General features: G+C 39.9%; 1 protein-coding gene across 3 annotated transcripts in view; it reads right to left on the bottom strand.

Moving 5' to 3' along the window:
- The window catches only part of ITGB4 (integrin subunit beta 4), a 60,267-nt gene that overhangs the window by 1,935 nt on the left and 36,985 nt on the right, over positions 1–21,347 (bottom strand). The window contains exons 13-41 of one of the 3 annotated variants that reach the window (XM_063459131.1): positions 20,976–21,187; positions 20,033–20,136; positions 19,787–19,885; positions 18,013–18,142; positions 17,034–17,156; positions 16,199–16,305; positions 15,696–15,729; positions 14,803–14,988; positions 14,534–14,637; positions 14,007–14,065; positions 13,599–13,622; positions 13,245–13,393; positions 12,972–13,151; positions 12,503–12,651; positions 11,549–11,756; positions 11,303–11,448; positions 10,544–10,724; positions 10,271–10,408; positions 9,562–9,744; positions 9,222–9,353; positions 8,749–8,943; positions 5,182–5,346; positions 4,613–4,759; positions 3,016–3,132; positions 2,784–2,933; positions 2,330–2,518; positions 1,962–2,117; positions 1,625–1,789; positions 195–305 (exon numbers count right to left, since the gene is read on the bottom strand). In XM_063459131.1, the coding sequence (XP_063315201.1) occupies positions 195–305; positions 1,625–1,789; positions 1,962–2,117; positions 2,330–2,518; positions 2,784–2,933; positions 3,016–3,132; positions 4,613–4,759; positions 5,182–5,346; positions 8,749–8,943; positions 9,222–9,353; positions 9,562–9,744; positions 10,271–10,408; positions 10,544–10,724; positions 11,303–11,448; positions 11,549–11,756; positions 12,503–12,651; positions 12,972–13,151; positions 13,245–13,393; positions 13,599–13,622; positions 14,007–14,065; positions 14,534–14,637; positions 14,803–14,988; positions 15,696–15,729; positions 16,199–16,305; positions 17,034–17,156; positions 18,013–18,142; positions 19,787–19,885; positions 20,033–20,136; positions 20,976–21,187 (4,043 nt within the window). The remainder of the gene's footprint in view (positions 1–194; positions 306–1,624; positions 1,790–1,961; positions 2,118–2,329; positions 2,519–2,783; positions 2,934–3,015; positions 3,133–4,612; positions 4,760–5,181; positions 5,347–8,748; positions 8,944–9,221; positions 9,354–9,561; positions 9,745–10,270; positions 10,409–10,543; positions 10,725–11,302; positions 11,449–11,548; positions 11,757–12,502; positions 12,652–12,971; positions 13,152–13,244; positions 13,394–13,598; positions 13,623–14,006; positions 14,066–14,533; positions 14,638–14,802; positions 14,989–15,695; positions 15,730–16,198; positions 16,306–17,033; positions 17,157–18,012; positions 18,143–19,786; positions 19,886–20,032; positions 20,137–20,975; positions 21,188–21,347) is intronic. The other 2 variants (XM_063459133.1, XM_063459132.1) reach the window with 2 other exon arrangements.

The following is a 21,347-nucleotide window of genomic DNA, read 5'->3' on the forward strand; positions in this document are numbered from 1 at the left end:
AATGGAAGATACCAGGGCTTAGACATTGTAACATATATACTATAATTTTATATTTTAGACATGCATAGTTTTAGCCACAAGGGGGAGACTAATAGCCACGTAAAATAAATCCAGTACATCGTCCATTGGAAGGCAAGGAAGATACTGGACTATCATACACTAAGACAGAGGTTCGAATTACAATTTAGGCTCACCTGAAAAGTAGGGCTCTGTGGAGTGGGTGACTGTGCTCTGACTGTATTCCGTAGGGAGGTTAAATATCTCACGTCGTGTCATCTGCTGCCCACCAAACTGAGTGAAGCTTCCTGTGGCATATCAGGAAAAGGAATGAGGCAGTCAAACACCATCACAGAGACAAAACTGTATCTTGACATAATGTTATGTAGTATCCAGTATTACACTGACTTATAAACTGATATTGTTGGAAGTCACTGGCACAGATGGTGCAATTCATCATGCAAGAAGATATTTCTATTTCCCCAATGCTTATCCTGTGATTATGGTGAATTAACGTTTATGTGCGTAAAATTACCTCTCAGGGTATGCGTGTATATATACATTTTTAACACATACAGTAAGTGTGACAAAATAGATGCATACAAGTGGTTAAATAACCTGCTTATAAGGCATTACTAGCAATACAAGTTACAGAAAATGGCAACATCATATTAAAAAGGAATGTTTGTAATTGAGAACAATGACCTCATATAGTAAATACAATTAAATTATGTTTCTAGGGAAAAATTATATATATATAAAAAATGCAATTGCAATCTCAATCCGTCTCTGGTATGCCAGTATAGTGCTAGCAGTAAAAGGGGAAAGCTTATTCAGTCCCCTCAAACTGTGGGGATATTATCCCCTATGAAACTTCATTTACTGTTTGAAACGAGTGGGGAACTGACACTTTCAGCACTCTTGCAGACATTAAATGAGTGGCCAGTGGTCCCTGCCAGAGAAATGAATTCCTCTACAGGCTCAGCTGGCAAACATTCCTAAAGTATAAATGAGGGAAGCTGGCAGTGAATGAGGCTTGATGGGCTAAATTTGATTTTGCAAAGTCAATGAAAGTTTTTACACAATTCTGGTGAGTGAGGGGTTTAAAGTGGAATTGATGTAACGGTTCCTCATTCTCTTACCCTAGTAAACATTACTGATGTGAGTAACACATAGGAGGTATGTATGAAATACAGCATGATGTCACTCCCATGTTCAGGTGACATCAGAGCTGAATAAACCATATGGTGGCTGCATTGGGCCCAGGGATTAGACAAGGGCACCAGACCTCAAGCATGTGCTTGGCCCCATTAACCATCCCTTTGAGAAGAATGAAGAAATAGCCCCAAACTAGTAACCTGCCTAGGGCCCCAAGGGATCTTAATCCTTCTCTGAGTGACATCATAGCCCCATAATGCTAGGAAGTACTTCTGGGACCAGTGCACTTTTTTTTGCTACAAAAGTAGGTTAAATCTGTTTGGTAACTAACAGATTTATAACTGGGGAAACTCTTTGAAACAAAGATTGATGTTGAAATTAGTTGGTTGGAAAATCTGGCAGGAAAACATAATGTCACAGTACTATATGTGGTCATTTTTTTTTTTTTTTTTTTAATTGTGCCACTCACCTCCATCCTGGGATTCAATAGTAATTATCCCCTCTCTCTCAGGTCCAAATCCCTGTGTGGTTTTTGCCTGCACCTTGAACTTGTAGGGAAGATTCTCCTTCAGGAAAGGAACTGTTAAGGAGGTCTCGTTTTGATCACCTTCAACGTAAATGTTTCGAGGTTCACCTGCAACAGATGCATGAAGATAAATTCCAAACCTGAACCTTAATTCAAGTTTACACCTCAATGTTTACTGCCTGGGCTTTAACCTACCATTGATAATTTATGTTGTTACAATTCCCCTATGTTTAGTTTCTGTACAATATTCAGGAGCCCAATAACTCCACAGCACACTTACCCCCACCGTGTAGCATTTCACATGTCACCATGTATCCCAGAATAGCCCCATTGGGTTTTCTGGGTCGTACCCAGCTCAGTTGCAAGGAATCCGGGGTGAGAGCGGTAAAGACAAGGGGTCCAGGAGCGCTGGGTGTACTTAGGGTGAAAGGAGAGCCTGCGGAAAAAAAAAGACATAACTGTCAAGATACATACATACTATGTTGTACTACAAAACACTAGAAGGAAAGAACGATAAAAATACCTTCTGGTAAGGGCTGCCATAATGGGGATTTACCCACTACATGAGTGAATGGCCTAGCTTTCTAGCTGCTGCACACCCAAATCCAGCCATAATTTAATAAGACGGTAAATTAATTAATTATTTACCTGGGACGGGACTGAGGGGACTCTGGGGGTCCACTTGTGACTCAATTGTGATAACTCCTTCACGTTCAGGTCCCCAGCCCTCCTCACTATGCGCCTTCACTCGGAACATGTATGAGTGATTGGGGAGCAAGTCTTCCACCACCACAGAGTTCTCATGAGGATTTGGGATGTCAATGGTCCGAGTCTCACCTGGAAAGAAGAATAGAATCAATGTCCGTATACTAGGTAATATATCACATCAAGTCTGTCAGATCACTGTATGAAATGCTAATCCTGAGCGAAAACAGAACCAGCATTATAGACATATATGGCGGATATAAAAAATATTATTTTTATGAGGGAAATTAGATATATTAGATTATAACTGCACAAATGGGATTGTAGATTGGCCCAGTATATTATTCCACAGTCTTAAAGTTTTCAAAAAATTTAACTCTTACACAGGATCACTTACCTCCATGAAGCATCTGGTACTGCACCTTGTACCCGAGCACTGCTCTTTCACACTGTGGCTCTTGCCAGCTGACTTTAAGAGATGTTGGTCCCAGGGCTGAGAATACCAATCGAGTTGGCGTATCAGGAATGCCGGGAGAAAGGCGCGAACCTAGTAAGAAAGACATTTTAAACTCAGTATTCAGAGATGCCGATTAACAGGAAAAGGAAAGACCACTTACAGATAGACTTACCTTGTATGGCAACATCAAGACTACTGAGGGCATCCCTCACGTCTTCTGAGTGAGTGCGCCCCCTTCCAGCTCCAAGCACGAGTGGGGGTAGTCCTAGTCTGCTCTGTCCAGATGCACCTGTGCAGTAAGGGAAAAATGGAACAAGAGTTTTAGTGGGGCTTAGAAAATATGGCACAAATGGACCTTACTGGCACAGTGCAAGTAGGCCTCATCCGTCCAGCTTACGTATAATGGAATGTTGGCAATGTCTCAGAATGTATCTGTCCAACTGACTCTAGGACATGCAGAAAACAAGAGGTCACTTGTACAATGTAAGCTCCTCTATTGTTTAAACCCTGCTTGAAGTCAGAGATGTCAATTAACAGTTCTGTTTCTGTGATTGTGCTCAGCAATGTACAACAGAACAGTGATTAGCAGCTCAGCTCCACAATGTCTTTCAGCAGCTCTCTTTCATGTTATTAAGTGACCTCCTATGGTGGCAATGCTCATTACAAACACACATGCTTGGAAGGCATTTAAGGGCACCTATGTCTCGCAGTAGGACCCTCATGCATGATCAGGTCCAGGGTTTGAAGATGTGGTGGTTACAGCAGCTCGTGGTTAACCCTCCTTGCCCAGAGATGGTCGCATGAGTATTCTCTCTGGCTATGTAGGAAGGGGGATTGTGCTGCGTGCAGGTTTGAGCTTGAGGGGATCATTCAGCCATCAGGTTAACCCTTATTTATCAGAGGAGTCTGCAAAACATTTAACCATTTGAGTGCCAGAGAAGTGCACCCACTGTGGCACTGAAAGAGTCAAATCAAACTAGGATACCATATGTCTACATTTCACAACATTCATATTGCACATGTATACATTTCAATACCTTGCGGTCTCTGAAAAAAAAATATCAGCAGGCTGGAAAGCAAATTTATTTACATTTTTAACTATCGTTCATGTCTTACAGCAACCTCATGCTCAACAAATTAATAACTCAAGGCATACCTTGCTACACCCATCCTGCTGAAAAAATAGTGCATACCTTTTCGATACGTTCAGAGGTTGTGCAAGACAAGAAAACATATACATTAAAATTAATAAAATGTCAAGCGGCAGCCAGCCTTTGTGTTGTGAGCTAAGTATCCCATGAGGCTCACAGGGTGGATAAGCATCATGGGTGAGGTAGCCCACAGTGGTCCTAAAGGCTTTCTGCCCTTGAAGAGGATATATGGCTTAAAGAGATACATTACAATGTATCGCAGACTCTTCTGACATTTAGGGAGCAAAAGCATGGCCATGCATTAGACACGCTTAATAAACTGTTGTGCTGCATTTATATCAATGCTGAGTATACCTTATGTTCCCTATATACTGCCTTTTCTTTTGAAGCCAACGTTTCCCCTATATAACCCTGTTTCCATGTGTCTTCTTGAATTGAGCTCACTATCAGGAGAATAGAGGAGTAGAGGTATACTCAGGATCAATACAGTTCACAGCACGGCCTGTTGGGAGGAACTGGGGGTTCATTGCTCAAGGGTTTAGCACTGAAGGAGTTTAAGCATCCATGAAATGAATCAGCATGATGAATCAGCATGGACATGGCACATTCCCATGGTACCTATCACCGGGTGTGTCGCTCTAGGAATGTCAGGCATGATAATTGAGTCCCGGGCAGTATAGTTGAGTTGGAAACCCTTCACCAGTGGGCACGCAAGATTTCTCCTAGGGTTTACCTGCATGCGTGGCCGGGACCCACCAACCCGCTCTGCGGGAAGGGCAGGTAAAAAAAAAAAAGACAGCAACAGATAGTGAGGAACTGATTGGAAAAAAGTTGTATCACAATTTGGAGAGCAGAGAAAACAGAGGAAGGAAGAGGGCAAAGATGGAGTTGTATAAATAAATCCAACCATAAGTTAAGTGTGATTGGCTTTGTAGGAACCATTATATGTGGCAGAGAGAGTGTTACATGGCTCGAATGGTGTAGGAGAACAAGGGAGTAGGTGGAAGGGGAGAAAGAGAAATTAAGGTAGGAAAACAAGAGTGTGAGGTCAACACATTTAGTTGGGTAATAGGTTAAAGAGAATACTAAAAAAGCAAGTAATAAAGAGCAAGGAAGAGTTACGAATGACAAATACATCAATAACACTATTGACCCTTGTATATTTTCTACCCACTGTAATTTCTCACCTTGTGCCGATGAGAGGGTTGTATACTGGGAACTGGTACTGCCAAACCTGTACGCCTCCTGGTTCGTAACATTACCGAGTTGGTGGTAGCCAGAGGTCTCGGACCGGTTCAGGCTTCCTACCGACCCAGGGAAGGTAAAGTCCATTCGTCCATTCAAGAGTTGTTCTAAAAAAAAAATACGGGGTGTTACAATAGTATATCTACCCAGAATAGTAATCATGTATTCAGTAATGGGTGAATTCCACATACGTAAACCAGGAACTCTCAACAGTTGACCTTGAGTGATTTTTTTTTGTTTCCTCCCAAGATCACTTGGTCCTAAGCTAAATCAAGATGTCCAACACCTGCACGTTACAAATGTATTATGATTCCATCATGTTATAGCTTTTAAGATATATTGTGTTAATAGATTAGTCATGTAATTTTAGAACATTCTTTTTAGAGGGCCGCTACTCAACACCCTGTTATCTGTACTCCTGTCCTGACATCTGATTCTTCTAATTTATGCTATTGTACATTTTGTATTTCTGTTTCCATAAGGACCGCTATGACTTAAAAGTTCTGTGTTGGTTCATAATCTGCTTTTGGCTAGTTATTATTTCCAGGTCTCTCTTCGGGATATTATTGTTCTCTAGTTTCCAGGTATGGATATAGGCGAGTACGAAAGGAAATAGAGGATCACTTACATCCTGTTGTCAGCTTACACTTTGCGTCAAATATTAACACTTAAATTCTTGCTTCCATCACATTCCAAATACTCATGTAGAAACGATTGTTAGTTAACAGTTTATGACAGTGACAGCAGAACCACATTCTATTCAGAGCTGGCTACATGCAGTAACCTCTACCATTGGTTAAGAGCACCATAATGTCCCCAAAATGAAAAAAAATAAAATCAATAGAAAATGGAAGGAGAGAAACATAAACAGAGAGGGTGAGAACATCATAATCTCCTACTCAACTGTAACTGTATTAATAAGCTATAGAACCAGTAAGACATAGAACATGTTGGTCTCCTATATCTCAAGCCCCTCAACGCCTTCTGCGGTGCCTTGTGATATGTGGAATGAATATAATATCACCAGACTCAAGGCATATGGTACCTGCTCGGAGTAGCCTGATGATTTGTTACTGGACCAGTCTCTGCCTTGTTTGCCTTCTTACCCAGCTTACTTATTTATGGGGTTTTGCAGACTCTGTTAACGTTAGTTTGTTGTGTTGTTTGTAGTCTGTTTTTTTTTTTTTTTTTTTTTTTTATCATATTATGAATTCAGTATCTTTTCTTCCTGGTTTATGAAACAGCTTTATCTCTTTTGAGATATGATGTGTGAAGACAACAGGCTGTTTACGGTGACACAGTTGTACTCCATGACTGTATTGTAATAATATTTTTACTTTTTTTTTTCTCTCTGCTATGCAGTCGTGGTTGCCCAAAGTATATGTCTTGTGTATGTAACAGTGTTATTTGTGCTGTCATAAAATTTTAACAAAAGACATTTTAACAAAATAAAAGTATCAATTAAATAAATAAATAGTCATAGAATCTCTTCTTGTGGTAACAGAAATTAGGCAACACAACTTGGGTATTTTGGCATGTTTGGATGGACCACACACGTGGCTATTACAAGCCTCTCCAAAACTTTAAGGTATTTAAGATAATAAAATTGTATAATTTAATTGTTTTGTACATACATACAATATTATTATGTGTTGTATATTAAAGCAGCTCTGTCACTGTCTGGGGTCTTAGCACGTTTTGGAAAGACCCCTTGATGGTATCAAATCCGCTCTGCGTGCAGTGGCCGGCAGTGCTGCTATTTTAGGTTATACTTATCTATTACTGCCCTTTACGGCCGCCTCCATCTTCTTTCTTCAGATCCAGGTGTTTTATCCACCAGGAGCCAATGACAGTGCTGTGCCCTCTCACCTTTTCAAGAGAACTATACTGAGATCTATGGAGGACCGCACAAGGCTTCATGGATATTATCTTGCAATCAAGACAGAGCCTTACTCCCACAGCTGTCTCTAGTGACGGCCAGAGGAAGTACAAAACTTGAAGCCGGTAGAACTTTATCTTTTGATATCTTTTGAATGCATTGGATTTTAAATTGTATCTTTTATCTTTATGAAGAGCTCAATATATTTTTTCTGGTGTCAGAGTCGCTGTAATCTTATATCTTAATGTCATCATTGCAAGGCAAGGAAAGTTGATATTACGTTCCTCTAGATCAACTCATTAAAAATCATGGAAGGGTAGAGCCAATCTAGAATTCAGCTCACATTTGGATACTTTAATGTTAAAGGGACACTATTGTCACCAGAACAACTGCAGCTTATTGTATTTGTTCTGGTGAGTATAATCATTCCCTTCAGGCTTTTTTTGCGGTAAACACTGTTTTTTCCCAGAGAAAAGAGAGTGTTTACATTACAGCCTAGGGATACCTCCACTGGTCACTCCTCAGATGGCTGCTAGAGGTGCTTCCTGGGGCAGTGCTGCACAGTGTGTCTGACATTCAGTGTCTCCACCCCCTGCATGGAGATATTGAACTTTCCTCACAGAGATGCACTGATTCAATCTGTATGAGGAGATGCTGATTGGCCAGGGCTGTGGTTGACTTGTGCTGGCTCGCAAGTCTCATTGATACACACGGGGAGCAAAGGGTAGTATGTCTTGTTGAATTACACAGAAGAGCAACTGTAGCTCTAGTCATGGCAGAAAGGTGTCAGAATATACAGTGCCCATGATGACCCCCCTGTCCACTGCCAAAAGTGCTTCAATGGGGGCGTCAGTGTCAGAACTGGACTATGGAGCAATGGAAAAAGGTTCCTTGATCTGATTATTCAAGTTTTCTTTTAGATCACGTAGTGCATGTGCATCATAAAAGCAAGGACATGAGATTTTTAGCCAAATAACTAAATAAATCCTAATTGGCTGCCAGAGGTGTTTGAGATGTGTAGTGTGTGTGTGAAAGTGCTGAGAGGTATAAATTCTATATTGTGTGTGTGGGGGGGGGGAGAGGAGGGAGTGAAATTGGAGCAAATGTGCATTTTGTTATGTTATATTATATATTATTTAAATACTCTATAACTCCCTTCTTACCTTTGGCCAGGGAGGGGGGCATTGTAAACCCTGGTGGTCTGGTGGTGGTACTGAAGGAACTCTAGCCTGATCTCTCATGAGATCTGGTACTCTCGGAGTGTTGCCACTTTTTTTTATCATTTGATTCTAAATGATTATCAATATACTTAAATATTTAAAAGACATGAACAAAACTCATTGAATCAACTTAATTTGTCAGTTAATGGACAAGAGAGCGCACCCCAGAATGCTAAATTTCAGCTATTTATTCATCTCAATAAGAAGCTTGTGTTTAGCCTGCCTGTTGGAGAATCAAGGAGGTTGTATGAAACATAGTAAATTGACCATTACACCATCTCTCCAACACACATGCAATGCAGACATGAACCCCATGCAAGCTACAGGCTGTTAGCACTTCACACTTATGACGGTGTAAGGGGGATCTAATAGGACTGAAATGGATCCCGCCCCCACCGTCCTTCTGTCACCTTCTGGTGTTGCACGAATGGTTCCTTTCCTCATCACGGAACTGGCGCTATCATGCTGGTCCTGTGTGCTTTCCGTATCCGTGGACAGACCACTGCAACTGGACAGACGAGGTATGATCTCTGCAGGACCTTTCCAGGTGATTCGACGCAGGTCCAATTCTGAGCCCAGGAGAGGAACGTACTTCCAGCGCTGGCCTTCAGAGGACAGGTTGGAGGAGAGAAATAGATATGGGGATAGAGGTTGTGTAGGAGGAACAGTGAGCTCCACTAAACTAGCCCAGGAGGGCAGTGTGGTGCTAACAGCCAGTAGACTGAGACTGGAGTGCATTGCTTCACACACAATAAGCAATATGTATAGTCTCTGACGTGGGACCACAGACATAGAAAACCCAATTACATAAGAGTGGGAAACAAAGTGTTCTCCAGTCCACCCTTTTTTCCTAGAGGGTAGCAGATTAAAGGATGATCCTTACCTGACTCGTCGGAGACACTTGGTCTCTTGCTGCCCACCGGGGAGCGTAAAACATCGGAACTGTACATCAGGTAACTGTCATATTCCTCTCCAGCTTCCGCATCAATAATAGGGACATCTGGAATAATGGGAACTGTGGAAAATAGTTTAAAGTACTGTTACACTAGTCGGAAAAGCAAACTGTCAATTACATACTCTCAAAAACATGATTAAGATCAATGTAGAATTACATTGGAATTTTCAGTGTTGTACTGTTTGTAATTCTATTGGACTGTATCATGTTTGGTCATTTTACATATTCCAACTTAGATGGTTTTATTTATAACCTGAGTTTAACTTACTAGACATGGGACGAGCAGGTTGGGTGGCTAGGTTCATGGTTGCATCCCTCACCGGGCCCCATCCTGCCTTGTTGCATGCCCTTACGGTGTAACGATAAGGCTGGAATTCTCGCAGATTTTCAATAAGAACCATGCGCTTCTTTGGGCTGTTGATTTGGACCTTCTTCACAGGTCCAGTGGGAGCTGCAATAGAATGACCCATATAAGAACACACAGAAGACACTTGTAACCTGTGATAGCAGTGAAAACTTAAGTGATGAACTGGATGCCAGAAGCAAAAGCCTGCTGTTTAATTTAATTAATATCAGTCTTAGATATGAATAAGGTTTTTAAAGGTCATTTAATTAAGGAGGTGGTCAGGCTTCACCATCACAGAGGTAATGGCACCATTAGAATAAAAAACGTAATTCTGGAAATTCGAGTCTATAAATGTCATAGAACAGAGTGCCAAATAAAGAAGGATATTTTGGTTTCTTTAGTTTTGATATTGAAGTAACTCTTCGATTGACTTACTTTATAGACTCACAATATAAATAATTTTACATTCTCATTTTAACCTGATCAAGCTAACATAATTTGTGGATTGTAAAATGGAGATGAGGGAAGAGATAGGATTCACCAAAAGTGAAAAAAAAATATCTGTCCACTAAAGCTGTAAACTGTGAGAATGTAGAGTTAGACAGATGAATTGGAGGCATCCCTTCCTTACTATTGTCTTCGTTGACTAAGCCGTAAGTTACTTCATACGCTGTAATATCACCATTGGTCTCGGCAGGCTCTGCCCAACTCAGTTGTGTTACGGTACTTGAAATGACGTTAAAGGCTAGACGACCTGGCTCACTTGGCACTGTAGAGAGACAAAAGGAAAGTTATATTTTTAGGTAAATACATAGGTTTGTAAAAAATAAAAAATAAAAAAAAAAGTAGAAATTAAAAATACCATTGTGTAAGCTGATTCTCGAACCCAAACTGTGGAACTCACCATCCTCTAGAGTTTGACATGTGACTATATCTGTGTAGGGACCCTCCTCCAGTGTATTGTATCCACAAACACGCATCTCATAGTCACAGTATGGATACAGGTTATCCAGGTCTACGGACGGTACTTTAGTGTCAATGACTGTGGCATCTGATTCTGAGTCTCCTTGAATCCAGTACCGCACCTACAAGTCAAAAGTTTATCCATAATATTGAACAGAAACATCTGAAAATGCCCCAGAAATCAGATGACATTAATTTAAAATTGTAGCATATATCTCACTGGTGACTTAATGAAAACAAGACAAAATAACGCATGTGGTGGGTGTCCATACAGAATGACTACAGGAAATACTGTCCAATGTTACTGAATGCATATAAGAAGGTGTGTCTTGGGAATGACTAGACTTGTTAAGTATTCTCTTACCTATCTAGTTGTCCATTTACTTGTACCCATTCTCTTCCTCTTTCCTTTTCTCCAATAATTTTTTAAACTTTATTTCTAGATCTAACATCTTTCTTTAATTAATATCCATATAGAGATCATCATTATTTATATGGATATACTGTTCTATTTGAATGTGATAACTTGCGAACTGTGTACATAGTTACTCTTTTGTTTTTTGTTTTTCCAGTATCTTAGTCAATGTAGTTCCTCCCTTGCCAATTGCCTTTATTTATATTTATTATCTTTTATTCCTTGTACCTGGGTAGAATAGATATGAAAATATCTTTAAATAAAATATAGAAGAAAATAGCTTACCTTGTACCCTGATATTTTGCCTGGTGGAGGAGCCCAGTTGGCACGTATTTTTCTCGCGGTGATAGCCTGTGCTTTTAGATTTATGGGAGCTCCTATCTTTCCTCGGGGTGACTGGAGAGAAGTGACCTGTGTTACCTTTGGTAACTCTGTAATAGTTGTGAGAAGAGGAGGATTGGTTATTCAATGCTTAAGTTCCTTTTTTCCTGCCTTAAAAATAGTATGTATGTATAATGTTCTGTTGCTCACCGGTAGTGTCATCGATGGTGATGGTGCATTGTGGGTATTTACCAATCTTAGCCCCATATTTTGGGTTACTAAGTTCCAGAAGGAATTGCTTGACCTGCCTGTTTCCTAGCAGAGTGTCCACCTCAGAACGCCCGAGCAACGGAACCAGAATTTCAGAATGAGTGTCACCTGGTTGGAAGGTGAGTTCTCCCTCAGAAAATGCATAATCCTAAAAAAAAAAGTAGCGTTACAAGGGGGAAAAATGAACACCCATACACAGACAATAACTTCATAACATCCAGAGGTAAACAAGCCCGTTTAAAACCATTAAAGTCTGGCTGAACTTCAGATTTTTGGCATAATAAAATCTAAAAAATTCTAAGCTATGTTTCCAGCTCAGAGATTGACTCATAATTTTAAACTCACTTAAAAAAAAAAAACCTGAATAATCACTTAAGAGTATGGATCAAGGTATGATTACATATGCAATGGCTATCCAAAACATAAAATATCAGTAATAAGACATAAAACTGTAACATAAACCCCCTCACCTAACCCCCATTGTAGCTGCAGATGCTTTGCTAGGTTTCAAAAGGTTTCAAAACCACCTAAGACTTAATCAAGGCCTAAATGAAAAGGTGATCACCTCTCGCATCCTAGGCATATCCCCAATCCCACCCTTTAATCCCCACTCCTGAATTTCTCAGTCCTGTCTCTCCATCCCCAAAAATTGTTATTCCTCTGTCTTTTATCTTCCTGCTTCTTGTTTGTGACTCTCTTTACCCAATTATTGCTAAGCCATGACACACTTACCAGGGCTGAATTTCTACTAGCCAAGGCAAAATGTGTACTTGCCAGTGGCTAATGACAAGTGCATATTTGAACCCTGGATACAGGCATATAGTAACGATAATGAATAAACCTGTATTTATCTAGAAAAGCACAACTACAAAGCCCCTCTGTTCCCCTTCCCACCTTGCTCTCACGAGCTGTTAGGTCCTGTGTGCGGTAGGTAACTTGAGTCTTGCCATTATGAAGGATTTCACGCGACACAGGAACACGAGCCATTTGATCGTGACGACTGTAAGTGTACGCAGGCTTATCAAAGGTGACAATACTTTTTGCTGTAACAATAAAATAGTGACGTAAACATGACTGTCAAAACACTTTGTACTGCCTTCATGAGATAGTTCTAGGAGCTACAGTTATGATGAAGAATTGAAATTAAAGTTCGGGAGATATATTTTGATTGCTATTAAAGGTATGAATTACATTTATCATGGCCTTATGTTTGTTGCAAACTTTGTAGCAGCTAACATGCAAGATAAATGCTTCACATTGTCAGCAAGTGAGGACCACAAGAATGCACTCTTGTGCAGGGAAAGATGTTTGAAATGACCCAGTGCCTATATTATAGCATTACACATCCCTCACATCTGCCCACCTTGTTCTTTGATGATTGTAATATTGACATTTTTCCTCCCTAAACGAGCAGTTCCTTGGGGCACCTCCAAAGCTTCAACTAGTAGTTGTTTTTCATCATCATCTTCCTCTCTGATAAACAGAGGAACTCGCACGTCCACCAGCTCGACACCCTCCTGGAATTCCACCAGACCATGAGCATCTAGCATACAGAGAAAGATTTGTGTGTGTTAACCGTGGCTCATTGCTCAGAAGAATATAACCAATGGCGACAAAGTCAGTGATTTTACCCTACCTCTGTCTGATGTCACGGTGTAGTATCCTGGAGCCACCTTCAGATCCTGAAAAGTTTCTTGTGCTACATGTTTCTCTGTCACTTTTACAATCTCAGGCTCAGCCTCTCGTGGAGCCATAAGGACTGTATCTGTAATAGTGTGATCTTGCCTAAAAATAAGCAAAAAAGTAAATAAAATACAATGAATGTATTGTAGTTCGGAGGGAAGAGTAGTATGTGTGTGGGAATTAAGAGGGTTTAAGGCGAGAGTAGGACATGGTATGGGCCAAATCAAGAATTGAGTAGAGAGATGATTTGTGTCATGGGAGGAGAAGGTGCAAAAAAACAATGCTTGATAGTAGTTACTGTTCCTACCTTTTCCCAGCGTTAGACTGCAGCCTGAATGGATACAAAAAAAAAAAAAATAATATTATCAAAAGAGCAATTGGTGGTTTCAGGAATTATAACAACAGCAAAGACTCTGTTCAACTTAGGTTGCAAGAACCCTGGCTCCACCAACAGCCAACAGGAATACAGAAAAATGGGAATGTCCAGCACAAACCTTTATGTCCAAATATCCTTTATTTAAGGTGCCAATAAAATGGAGACATTTAAGCCACGCAGGGCCTTTCTCAAACTCTCCATGGCTGAAATGTGACCCTTTTTTTTGGCAACGTAAATAAAGGATCTTAGGATATAAAGGTTTGTGCTGGACATTCCAATTTTTCTATATTGCTGTTGGTTTCAGGGATAGCTCAGTATTAATAAAGCACTTAGTCTTACCGGAATGTGGTCTGCTTCACTTTGTGGGTCCCAGGTATAGTCTTGTATACTTCATTCAACTGAGAGAGGATGGAATAATCACATAGATGGAATTTAGCATTGTGCAATCACTCTCAGCTCTACAATAGCATCACCATTAGATATCACCTTATTATTATCCTTTCATCTGACAAATGTGATTCAAAAAAATTCAGAGATTCAGAGATTTATCAAAAGACAGGAATATACAGGAATATACAGGAATACATCATACAAAAAAGAAAAATATACTTCCCACATATGATTAGATTCACATTAAGATATGCTAGGGATCTCCACAGTTATTAATAACCAGAGAAACATACACGTTTCACTGTTTTCTGGTGTTCTAGAGGGCACACTATTTAGTAGGTTTGCTACATATTTGCTTCTAGTGGTTGTTTTTTTCCTTGTTTCAATATTAATAACCAGAGTCAAGGCTCAAATACTAGATTTTTGGGTGAATTTAGCCATTTCTGTGTAGCCTAAACGCGTTGTTTTTTTCTCACCGTTTCCTCCACCTCTCGACGTAGCTGATCACACTCACGAGTCTGAGGCTTGGACAGGTTGTCTGTGAAGAGCCTTGCCAATCGTAAAGAGACACCATATGGAACTGAAAAAAAAGAATAGATAGAGATGTTAGGGATGCAACTAAATTCAGCAAGTCGCTGGACCAATGTTTTATCTATTCTGTCTTCTCATAACATAAATTGAGCATTTTGAACTATATATCTAATTTTACAAACACTGTATTTTAGCACATGCTGCCCCATCATACCCAGCTCCTTGGGATTCAGGTCTCCTGGAGCGGGGAGTGGACGATGCACATTGTTGGTGATTTTCCATTTCACGGTATCCCCGCCTTTCAGGTTCCCAGAGCGTACAAGTGGTGTGTTTAGATAATCAGATGACATCAAGCTCTGTCGCAGCATGTAATGGTCTTCCTTAAATCCTACTGACCGCCCTGCAGGGTTTCGAGTAAGAGTGTCAAAGATCAGACTGTTGTATGTAGTTTCTTTGAGTTAGAAAAAATAAATCTTTTTTTTTTCAATTTCATATCTGTTTTGTCCTATACAAACTCAAAATCTTTAACCCCTTAAGGACCAAGCTTCTTGAATAAAAGGGAATCATGACATGTCACACACGTCGTGTGTCCTTAAGGGGTTAAGGAATACTAAAGTCACCAAAACAACTTTAGCTTAATGAAGCAGTTTTGGTGTATAGATCGTGCCCCTTCAATCTCACTGCTCAATTCTGTGCCATTTAGGAGTTAAATCATTTTGTTTATGCAGCCCTAGCCACACCTCCCTGCATGTGACTTACACAGCCTTCCTAAACACTTCCTGTAAATTGAGATCTAATATTTAAACTTTGTTTATTGCACAGTCTGTTTAATTTAGAATGTCTTATCTCCTGCACTGTTAATAGCTTGTTAGAGCTTGCAGGAGCCTCCTGTGTGTGATTGAAAATGAAATTTGTTTTATTTCATGCAGACTGTGTGAGTTAGAGTCAGGGTTGGTGTGGCTAGAACTGCATAACAAAAAATAAGCTAAAGCTAAATTTGTTTTGGTGGTTATAGTGTCCCTTAAATGTTAGTTTGTCATGATTTTGCAAACAATTATACAGTTTAATATTGCTGTTAAACTTTGCATTTTTGGAGTAGTTTCTTACCTTTTCCACAGCAAGGCAGGAGAGCCAGACATGCCTGTAGAGAGATACAACATATTATTCGGCATCATCAAGTTGAAGTAGTGAGACATTACAATCATTATCTCCCACCATCCTCAAATCCCCTTAAACTGGGCCACCTTTAATGTCCACTGTAGCCATAAGCATACTTATACATCTCATCCCATTCTACTCCACTCATCCTAATTCTTGAATTTATTATTTACTATTCAGAATACCATCTGTGTCCAATTTATTTTAAATGTTCTAGGCAAGTCTTTACAATACGGAAGCTTCATTAACCCCATTATAGTCAAAGGGAACGACCATAAATCCTTCCAACTCGTTATCCATCCTCCTTTAAATCCTTCTAGATGCTCCAAACTAAAAACCATCCTTGATTCCAATATGAGTTCCGACCACCACCAAGCATGTCACATGCCATTTGGTGGTCTCCTTTCATGGTTTGCATATTCCATAAAGTCCTACAGGCTTACACTACTCACCTTACAGCAGGCACAGTATTTCCAGCAGAGCAGCAGAAGCAGTCCAAGAAGTAACATGAGGAAGATGAGCAGAGGAATGAGCCAGAGGAAGGCACCGGGTGGACACTCTACAAAAAACAAAGGGTATTAAAGTACTGAGGACAAGTGCAAAAGGTGTGCCACAAATGGCTAGGTAGATCGCTGTGAGCAGAAGGTAGAAGGAATAAGCAGATGATGAAAAGTAAAAAGTAAAGTACTTCTAAATGATGAACAAAAATATATTATAGTATATAAACGTGAAATATTTTTTAAACAACGGGATAGGCAGAATGAGTGAGATAAGGAAAACAGTAATGATGGGTTAAGATACATAAAAAAAAAAGATTTTGTAAAATAGCGTGTGTGCTTAAGGTACATGTGACAACTATATGCCGAGCTTGTGAGTGGACTTGTGGACGACCAATTCGTTCAGGCCTGGATTAAAATAAATTTGATTCAGACGAACCGTTTGAAACAAATTCTTGCACAAGTGTAGTTATCAGTGGTATAACTGTAGGAGATACATATAGGGCATCTGAGTTAAGATGTCAATAATTTGGGCATCTCTGACCATATCCTAACACTATTTTGGTTCCACCTAATGGTTCCTTCTTCTGCCAGATAATAGGATCTGGAGGAAAGACATCTCCCATCACATTAGGTAGCTATGCTGTTGGGTTAGGAGAAGAGATATTAGTTGCAGGAAGTCTAACAATATATATGTAAAAAGGAACCATATTGACCACTGTCCGTATAGATTGTTATACCACTGAGTGTGATGAAAATGGGAGAAATAGTCTATTATTTGGGGACTGACCTTTCTTGTTCTGCACCAGCACTGTGTAGTTAGAAGGGGTAGCACTTTGTTGATCCACAGAGTAGTGATAGGTGCAATCATCTTCTTCGTCCCTGAATGTACATTTCTCTGTAGCTTCATTCACTACCGAAAGCAAGAATAGGACATTACACACAGGAGAATTATCTACCGTAGCAATTTTCTCAGTTTCTTTGCAGCAATTCCACACACTGGTCAATGGGTCAGAAGCTGACTTATCCCTCAAAATATCTTAAAAGAGATGTCTCTGAGTTAATTATGGATTCTGCCTCTTGGCGGCAATGTAATCAGAGGATATGTGAATAACTTTTTCAGAAAGATGAAAATAAACAAAGCTACTCTTTCAAGAATACAGCAATAAAGTTACCATTTTATTAAATATATGTTATCTTTAACCCCTTAAAGACACATGACGGAAATATTCCGTCATAATTCCCTTTTATTCTAGAAGTTGTGTCCTTAAGGGGCTATTCATTGCTAGATTAACCATAAGGTCTCAAGGGCTCAATATTACTACCCCCTACTAGCCATAGGCCAGTGAAAATGCAGCCATGGCGAGTAGAAATTCACCCTTGGTGAGTGTGCAGTGGACCTGCAAGGCTTGTCTAGTAGCGAATGTCTTGAAATTTTGAGCCCTGCCAAGCTTGGCCCAATTCAACATACATAATACTGGTGAAGTGGGAACTCTAGTAACCTGCCTTGGGCAGTGTGAAATCTTAATTCATTGTCTATATCAGGCTTCCCCAAACTCCAGCCCTCTAGATGCTGCTGAACTACATCTCCCATGATTCTCAGCCTATCTATTTCATTCAAATAATCATGGGAGTTGTAGTTCAGCAACATCTGGAGGGCCGGATTTTGGGAAAGCCTGGTCTATATTGTTCTAAACTTGTTTTCTAGCAGTGTAGTTTTAAATAGGATAATGCAAATATAACACAATATGATTATTCTGTTTGTTTACCTTTCTTGAGTTCATCCACCATCTTTATCTTGAAGATACACCCCTCACATTTTTTGCCTTTTTTCTCTCCAGTGCTCCACGCCTGGCACTGCACGCATGTTCTAATGTCTTCACACACACCAAGCAAAAGCTATCCATTAAAAAAAGAAGATTTAAATCAGATTTAGAAGCAACAAATTGCATCTGCTTTCCTACTATCCCGACGCCTGGAGGGCTTCCCTACGCGCTCTCCTAAGGTGTTTTTAGAAGGAAAGATTCTATAAAACACTCTAGACACAACAGGGTAATCCCTAAATCCTGGACTGATAGGGGGTACTTGAGGACTTGGTTGGGAACCCATGTTCTAATAGATAAATTGACTACCTGTGTAAAAATACCATAAGCTCCTTTTATAAGATACGGACCCAGTGGGATGACTATACTCTAGGTGGTTCATGAGGTAACAGGAGACACAATCCCCTTCTCGTGGTGGCTTTATCCTACACTTCCCTTCCATCTCGATCTCTCTTTCTTTCCCAAGTTATTTTTTTATTGGTTGCCAATATGATATTTACTCATGGGCAACTTCATGTCCTATATGATGATGGTATGCCTGTTTTGAGTAAGGCTACTTCTTATCTTTATTGTATTTGTATTCTTGTATTTTATTTTAAAATAGATATGAGATCCACGCCATGCCACGTAGAGCTGTCCCATTGGCTAAGAGAGTTAGCCAAGCATGCTCAGAATGTTACACTCTATATGATGTCTTCCTACTTAAATAAAAAAATACAAAACAAAAGTGCATAAGCTCTTGTTCTACAAATATTCCTGTTATTTTCTTCCAAATAGGTATGACTTGAACAATAAGCAATTCACTTCTGCTCATGTATCTAGTAACAATTTTTGCTTCAAATGTCTTTGCCCATCTGGGCTTGATATTGACAGGTAATTTAAAGGGACAATCGAAGCTCCAAAACCAGTGGTTTTAATGTTTTGCAGAGATCGTTCCCCTGCAGCCTCACTACTTAATTCTCTGACATTTAAGTTGAATCACTTTATTTTTGCAGCCCTAGTCATATCTCACAGTCAATCATACCGCCCTCTCTACACACTTCCTAAAAGGATATATTCATTTCACCCCTATGTTATGTTTAGCATCAGCAGAGAGTTTACTTTAGGACTTGCAGGGGAGTAGGTGGAGAGTCCTTATCTCCCTGCTCAGAGCAGTTAATCAGCTAATGCAAGTACTGCCCCCTGCCAGCAGCCTCTTGCATGAGATAAGATAAGTATCAGGAAAACTGAAAAGCCTGCAGATTTTGAACTGATATTGCACAACATTATTTTATTTTATTTTATTATATAATTTCTAAAAAAAAAAAATTAAAAATCCACAATTGAATTTTTTTTTTTTAAACGATACCTATTTTCCTTTTTTTCTTCTTTTCTTTTTTTTTTATAGATTAACTAAACAGTTATTTGAGTTAGTGTTCATAATATGGTATATATTTTTTGAAAAGCATTTGATTGAACACTGCCCAGAAAAGGGAAGTTTTTGTTGGGTAAACAGGGGGTGGATCTGCTTTGCTGCAGAAAGCAAGTTCTACAGCTAAAAAAAAAAGGTATGATGTTAGGCATTTGGAAAAGGGAATTCTAAAAAATGGATAGATGCATATTTTGACACTGCATTGTTCAAATGTTTTCAAAATCCTATTTTGTAACCTAAACATTCCCTTTAATGAAAATCTGGTCAGGGAGATTTGAGTATTTTTGTACACATATTCAAAGAACATACCAGGGAGTTTGCAAATTCACATGTGGCATCAGTATACTGTGACACCTCGTCACACTGGCAGCGCCCACACACGCACTTCCCACGGTTATTACACAGACCCTATAAGAAAAATAAGTTAATTAGCACTGATTATTTTGTCTTAAAATCTCAGAATTTCTGACTGTCACACGATTCCAAACATGTAAAAATGTCCCCATTCTGTCCACTTCCCAAGTCATCTTTGAGACACCCTACCAATGCACTTACCCCGTTTGTATCCAGACATGTCTGATTGCTGATTGGACACTCACACCCAGGACCTTCCCAGCCAGCCGCGCATACGCATCCACCCATAAAACAGCGCCCCCTGTCTGCAGGTGAAATTTAAATGTTATTGTGAGAACTCACAGACTGTTTTGTTGATATTTGACTAGTAATCCCCCACCCCTACATTCCGTATTATCTACAACACAGAGGTGGGAAATGGGGACAATGTCCTGTAGAGCAGAGTCAATAAAACATCAAAAGTCAATTATTCATATTTTTGTGCTTTAACTTGTAAAGTATATACTTTTTATATAGTATTGCTATGTCATACTGTACACATTCTCAACTACACGAAAAAGTGTTTTTTTTGTATGTTTTTAGTAGGCAGAAAATAGAAAGTGATTTTGTATGTTTTTATGCACACCATAACTACACGCAGGGTAGGCAGAAAATAGAAAGTGATTTTGTATGTTTTTATGCACACCATAACTACACGCAGGCTAGGCATAAAATGGAGAAGTACGATACACAAAGAGGGGAGTATAATGTCATAGTTTGTCTAGGTTGCCTTTGTAGTAGTTTTGATGTCAGGAGATCTATGACACCCTCCCAGGGGGAAGTATTGAGAGCCACGCCATGCCACGTAGAGCCGTCTCATTGGCTGAGAGAGTCAGCCGAGCATGCTCAGCCAAGGAACGCCTCCCTACACCTTCCTGCAACATAGTTGATGGTTCTGGGGGCAGAGGAGGAGGAGACAACTTGCACCCGGCAAACCTTAGGTAACTTGTCATATTGTACTAAAACAGTTTGACAACTTACCTTGGTAGGGTACTAAAGCACTCTGGGCACCATGTCCATGACCACTACAGCGTGATCTAAAGACATGTCATTTGAAAAATTCCTAATACCCTACATAATATATTGTCACTTTCGGCTGTCATACCGTTGCACATGAAGCCCCCTGTCCGTGGGCACTGGAAGTTGTTGAACTGGCAGAACTCCCCCTCATACCGCTGGTGCTGGGACTCTGAAATACACTGGCAAACACCACAGACACACTCTCCATGTCCAGAGCAGATATCCTGGCTTCCAGGGGCTATACATGACTTGCTGTCTATGTTGTCGTCAATCGAACAGTTGCAGGTTTCCCCTCGCCTGCGATACACAGACATAGTGCATGATAAAATATACACGTTTGGTTTATTATTACACAATACAGTACACGAGATAACTATATTCTGTTTTTCAGAACTAATACTAATAAGCACAATATCCTCTCAATAATACCCACTACTTATATGTACTGTATTAATTT

The sequence above is a fragment of the Pelobates fuscus genome, chromosome 6, assembly GCF_036172605.1.
Source record: "Pelobates fuscus isolate aPelFus1 chromosome 6, aPelFus1.pri, whole genome shotgun sequence".
In the NCBI taxonomy this organism is placed as follows: Eukaryota; Metazoa; Chordata; class Amphibia; order Anura; family Pelobatidae; genus Pelobates; species Pelobates fuscus.